Source organism: Tigriopus californicus, chromosome 6 (assembly GCF_007210705.1).
Source record: "Tigriopus californicus strain San Diego chromosome 6, Tcal_SD_v2.1, whole genome shotgun sequence".
NCBI classification, from domain to species: Eukaryota; Metazoa; Arthropoda; class Copepoda; order Harpacticoida; family Harpacticidae; genus Tigriopus; species Tigriopus californicus.
The window spans coordinates 12624342-12630412 of NC_081445.1; the positions used below are offsets into that span (position 1 = coordinate 12624342).

A 6071-nucleotide genomic window follows, 5' to 3' on the forward strand; every position below is an offset into this window, starting at 1 on the left:
GCATAACAGCTCCGAAGGGGCGAAGAAGCGTCGCAAGTCGAGCGCCGAGAAGTTCCTGGAAGACAACTCCGAATATTATGGCATACAGGTGCTGCCCAACAAATTACGCTCTAAGATCACATTTCACAAAAGCTTCCTAGAGTTCCTTAAGAGCGGGTCAAGACAGTCGGGGAACAATGGCCAAGGCCAGCATGCCCGACACAACTTTTTGTGCCGCCAACAGCGACCCACGACCAGTAGCTTGGATCGTGTGGTGTGTGGGAGTGAGCTTGGCGTTGAAACTAACGACCATTTGGGATCCGCCTCCTCATCCTCCACCTCCTTCTCCTCGCTCCCTTCGGCCGGAGAGAAAGGACACGCCCTTCAGGGCTCCTGGGAATTGGCCAATCGTGGGGTTGAGGTACATAAAATCAAGTACTGCTCCACCTGTGTACATACAAACAACACATACGTTAGCACCTGGTTGATTTATATAAAAAAAAAGACACGCGCATCGAACTAACCCCCCGGGTCCGATCAACATTTGGGAGGCTTTGGCGAGCAACTAACTACTTTTTTGTGTGTTTGGCAGAGCAATGCGAGATGAAAACGAGGTTTGTCGAGATGGGTTTCACAGAGACATTTGTTACCACCAAGTCTGTAGATTTTGAAGAAAAAAAAAATAACGATTTCCTATGATCGGGAATGCGGCTAACAAACGCCGCGGCATTCATTCTCTTTCTACTAACAAGGGCATACTTCATCTACCCAAACGATCAATTTAGTATTGACGCCGGTGTCATTGGCGTTACATTGTTTGATGGCCATTACTCTAAAGCAAGCCCATTGAGCCAATAATTGCTACCAACTCTGAATGGTGATTTTTAGCTTTGGTGTTTTGAGAGAAGAAGAAGTGCTTGGAAAAAATAACTGCTTTTGTAGAGGCCTGCATATCCACTTTGTTTGCTCTGGGGTTTCCTCTCTGAATTCTCTGTGATTCCTTCACCAAACGGAAAGGATACGTAAACCTTGAGATTGACTGCCATTGCTAAAATATCAATTCGACATTTCGAATAAGCACAGACGGCACGAAATGCAGATGCATTTGTTTACGACCTCTTTTGAATGAACATCGTTTTTGTGCTCACACCAACTGACCTGTCCTCCTTTTGTTGTCCTCTCTTAGGGTTCTCTGTTATTGTGCTTGTCAAGTCATTCATTGCTGAATATGTTTCACTCATTGATCTTTTATTTCCTCTTCCGCCAGGATAAGAAGACGAAGCAACGCCACAAATCCGCTTCCCAAGAGACTTCCCCAAGGGTCGAGCTCCACAATGGCAAGCATCGTCGAAGACGTTTGGTGAGCTCGCCAGGTTCCAACGGAGTCGATCCCACTCACTCTGATAGCTTGAAAAGCACCTCAATCATAGGTACTTCGACCACTTCATCCGTCTCTTCGCCCACAACCACCACTACCACCATCAGTACGACAACCACTCACATATCCAAACGACTCCTGCGTGTGGACGTAGAAAGGCTGCAAGTAGACAATGCTAATCACTCCAAAGAGAGTGACGGTGAAAGTGATGGAGAGCCTGTGGACGCTGTTGGTCAAAACGAGGAAGAGCAACAACAACAACAACAACCGGGTGAAGTTTCACAGGAGGACAGAAGACCCCGATACCGCAAATCCAAGCGCCAAGCAGCCGCTCTGGCCGCTCAACAGATGTCGGAGCGAGATCGAAACCAGGATTCTCCTAGTCCCAAACGACGTCGTACCGAGTTGGACAAGCTTTTGGAGGCCGGATCTTCGTCGTTTCATTTCGAGACGGCCAGACAGGCCTCATGCCGAGAGAATGGCTTGGGACCGATTCATGTGGATGTGACGGACCACCATTCCAACTCGAGTACTGATGAGTCTCAAAATAAGCCGGCCAAGGCCTCCACCACCCTTAAGATCAGTGTGAAGAAAACGAAGACCAGGGTTGTGGAGGTTCACGCTGAGACTGATGAGGATAATGAGGACAATGAGGACGATGTTGAGGTCGAGGAAGAGCCCGTGAAAGAGGAAGAGGAGAATGAAGAGGAGAAAGAAGAGGAGAAAGAGGAAGAACTGGAGGAACAAACCAGTCGCCTCCAGTCCAAAGGAGGCAAGAAAAAGCGAGGCCATCGACGACTCCTTCTCACCAAAGAGGATCTCTTGGACGGACCTCTGCATATCGCGCCCAAAGAAGACAGGAAGAAGAAATCCGGCCCTCTTCGGCGCTTCTCACGCGAACCCAATGTAAACGACTATCTACCTCGAGACCTGTTTGAGAGTCTGGACGAGCGCCTAGGTCGAATCACATCCGAATCCGTCGATGTCAATGGCATGTCCTTCTCGTTTGAACACACCCCGTTCAATGAGGGCTGGTTTCAGACCTACTCCAGACAGGATCAGGGCGATGAGATCCTGTTCTATCCGGAGACCCATTGGTTTCCACTTCCGTACGAGATGCCCATCTCCACGTTTTATACCAAAAAGGAAGGAGGAACATCAGGGGGGGGTCCTCTGAGTGGGAAGGCCAAGCGGAAGATCCTGGAAGAATCGGCCTCTGGCTCGATTACTCCCGACGAGTCTCCAAGGAAGACTACTCGGAAAGGCAGTATTGTGACAGCTGAACCGCCCCCAAAGTCACTCCGAAGGTCTGCCATGGAGAGTCGGAAGAAAGAGGCCAGGTCCTCGGTGTCTTCCAGTGAAGGCAAGAAGTCGGGTATCCTCGCTCGATTGGGGCCGAAAGGAGCCATACCAGATGGCTTGGGTGGCAACCTGAATGACGCCCATCGGAAGAGTCCTCGATGCCATGCCTCCACCAAAGCTCTTTTGACGTGTGCCTCCGTGCCTGAGGGAGAGGAGGAACCCGTCGATGTGGGGAACCCTGTCCCACCATCGGAAGATGAGAACCCTCTGATTGACGAATGTTCCAACGACTCGACCTTCAGCCATGTGTCGTCTGCCACCAATCAAAACCGCAAGTTCAAATCCGAATCCTCTCAGGAGTACAAGGACCTGTCCCTCAACATAGAGCTCTTCTTGAAGCAAGACGACGCTAGTCTAGCAGGTCAGGAGAGTGATGGAGACCGTCCCTCCAGTCTGACCTTCAAGAAGAAGAAACGCCGGAGTAGTGGCAAGCACACCAACTCGGCTAGCGCTCAACATTCTGGCGAAGATCCCATGGATCGGATTGTGGCCGCCAATGTCGATCCGCTTCTCCTGGACTGCTTGGAGGACGAGCTCCCTAGTGTGACCATTGACGAGGAGATTCCCGGTTCCGAACCCCTGGAGCTACTTGATAACTATGAAACATGTGATTCAATGGCGCAGGTCTGCAATAGTCGCTGGATGAGGGCCATGTCGATCATACCCGATCCCTCACCCAGGAAAGTGTTCAAGACAAAACGCATCAATTCTCCCCCACCCGTGACCGTGCATCGACCCGAGTTGGATGATTCGAGCTCTGAATACGCCACTTCTGTTAACGAAGAGACCGGCAGCGTTCACTCCCTGGAATCGACCACTTCCAGTGGACGCCGGAAAGTGAAACGCAAACGCAACTTGACCGGATTCCCAAATCCAAAGAAACGGCGAAAGACCCCTTCACTCCTCAATAACGTCCTCACGAAACGAACCATTGCAGCGAGTACTTCCACCAAGAATGAGCCACCGTCAGGCAAGGCTGCCAAGCAGTCAGCTCCTGTGCCCAAAGGGAAAGCTCCCATGGGGACTGCCAAGGGACTGGCCCAGATCTCGGACGACGAGTCTGATGTAGATGCGGACGAGAGCGGTAGTGACGAGGAGGAAGACGAGGACGATAAGACCCAAGAGGTCGAAGGCCGGTCTTTGCGGAACGTCACGCGAGCTGAGCCCAAATGTTATCGAGATCCGGATTCTGATTTGGATCTTGGCGACGATCTCAAGGTTCCTGTGCGCAGGAAGTTAAAAGTACCTAAAACGCCATCACCGAAGAAGGTCGGGAAAGTGACAAAGAAGCTCAAGACACCCCTGAAGGTGCCTAAAAAATCTTCTCGACACACGAGGTCCAAACGGAAGTGAACGGACGTTGTGATGACGGGGAGAATCACTTCCGTCGCCCTCTTCTAGTGAATTGATTGTTGTTTTTGCTATTCTTGTTTTACTGTTCCCCGTAATCTATTACATACATACGCACTTTCAAATTGATGGTAACCATTTCCTCTTCCCACATATATCGAATCTAGGAAATACATGATCCCAAATCCCATGTGTCAAAATACACCGTTCAAACTCATTTCACTCATATATCGTCAGTTGTGGGTCACACGCCATCTTGCAGAGAAAATTTTCAATTTCAAGCCGTCTGTGCTTTTGTCACACAGAAGCCAGAGATGGTTAAAATACGTCAGGTAAACCAAGTAGCCATGCGCCAAACAGAAAGTTCTACGGTATGGTCTTAAAGACAATGATGACCAATAAACAATATTAGCAGTACAAAATTTGGGTAAAGTATTGAAAAGTGTTATAATTATATTGTTAATTGGAGTCTTAAAAAACATACTTGTATGTACCAGTAGAAAGAAAGTAGTGCTTTACACCCCCACAGGTCAGCTTTCGCTAATGAGTGTGATGAAAAAAACTGTCTTAGTAAGGTTGGTAATTACATCACTTAAATACACCTTGTTATTAAAAGTTTTTAGCAAGTTGAGACGAATGCAGCTCTGTTTTGCTTTGCATGTGGTGAAAACTTTGGGGATGCCCTTTAATTTACAATTCAACCACTCCGACACACACTGCCGTCAATTGGGCTCTTGTTGCGCGGTTTGCCCGGCAGATGTCGCGGCTCCGCTGAAGAGCGATCTCATCCAATTTTAGGTGGATAGAAAGAAACACGTTCCCATGCTGAACGAAGAACTTGGACTTCCATGGGCGAGTGGGAGCGGGACAGGGTCTCTCAATTGGGAAAGCTGTCAGACAAGTTTTCCCCACCCTCCGAGCTTGCCAAGTACACACTCGAACATAACACAAAATGATTATCCGATTCAGAACAATGGATTCGATTGTAGTCTGTATCACTTTGATAACCCTCTTATTGGGATTCGTCTCAGCTTTACACGTTCAAGTCGCCGAGGACGCGGTGGAAGACAGTGAACTGAAGAAGATTGGAGATTACTTCCAAGCCAAGGAACATTCGAGTCTTATTCTCACATGTGAAATCCGACGTGAGGTGATCCTTTCTGGAGTCAATTCGGACTCACTCAAAATCGACAATGAAATCTATTGGAGCTACTCTGAACACGTCAAACCTTACGCCGAGAAGCTTCCGGAATGGACGGAACTCCAAGAATTTAGTCCCCAAGGGAAAATTTGTCGGGTTCTCCAGGATTACGTGGATATTGCAATATCGGTAAAATTTCTAGCATTAGACAGTTGGAGGTTCTTTATCTATTTATGGCTGCTTCATCTTTAAGGAGGAGAAAAAGTATGAGATATTCTGCACTCAAGAACTGCACCTGAACAAATTGGAACCAAATCATGAAGGTAAGTCTAGTAGTCAGCGTTAGTGCTTGCTTTGGTTGGGGACAAAAATTTTAGCCGAAAAAAGTAGTTTTTTTACTCATGAATTTTCAGAAATTAGAGTTAGAATTGATGAAAACGTTTCAACGTTTTAGTACTGATAAATGCACAGCGTTGAAGAGGTTTAGTGACTAGGCGTGAGCCATAGATAACTTCATATATAGATCGATCAAGGGCGCTGCGATCGCATGTTTTCGTCTCAGCTGTCGCTGGTGGAAAAAATGTTTCATTCGTAGTCAAGCTACTTAGGACAACTATGGTGCAAATTTGAATCGTTTACGGCTCGTCCAAATTCAGAGTAGAAACCGCTAATAAGACTCCTTGTCAAGCAATTGCTATCGTCCAGCACGCTTCATAAAACGGGTTTGAGTAAGTTGTCCGACCACATTTTTAAGAACGAAATTTTGAAGAGGTGAAAATGGGGCTCAATTTAAAGTTTTCATCCATGTGGTGGAAACACTTAACTGAAACGCAAGGAACAAGCCTGGGTTCAGGCTGACCT

The 6071-nt window shown here is 47.8% G+C and overlaps 2 protein-coding genes across 5 annotated transcripts in view; both read left to right on the top strand.

The window, feature by feature from the left end:
• LOC131881528 (claspin-like) overlaps positions 1 to 4286 on the top strand; it is a 5130-nt gene extending 844 nt beyond the window's left edge. The window contains exons 3-4 of the mRNA XM_059228414.1: positions 10 to 400; positions 1247 to 4286. Coding sequence (XP_059084397.1) covers positions 10 to 400; positions 1247 to 4072 — 3217 coding nt within the window. The 3' untranslated portion in view covers positions 4073 to 4286. The remainder of the gene's footprint in view (positions 1 to 9; positions 401 to 1246) is intronic.
• Positions 4287 to 4911: 625 nt separating this feature from the next.
• Positions 4912 to 6071, top strand: part of LOC131881576 (uncharacterized) — a 20945-nt gene continuing 19785 nt past the window's right edge. For 2 of the 4 annotated variants that reach the window (XM_059228470.1, XM_059228472.1), the window contains exons 1-2: positions 4914 to 5399; positions 5464 to 5533. In XM_059228470.1, the coding sequence (XP_059084453.1) occupies positions 5022 to 5399; positions 5464 to 5533 (448 nt within the window). In that variant the 5' untranslated portion in view covers positions 4914 to 5021. Of the gene's footprint in view, positions 5400 to 5463; positions 5534 to 6071 lie in introns of all 4 variants that reach the window. The other 2 variants (XM_059228469.1, XM_059228471.1) reach the window with 2 other exon arrangements.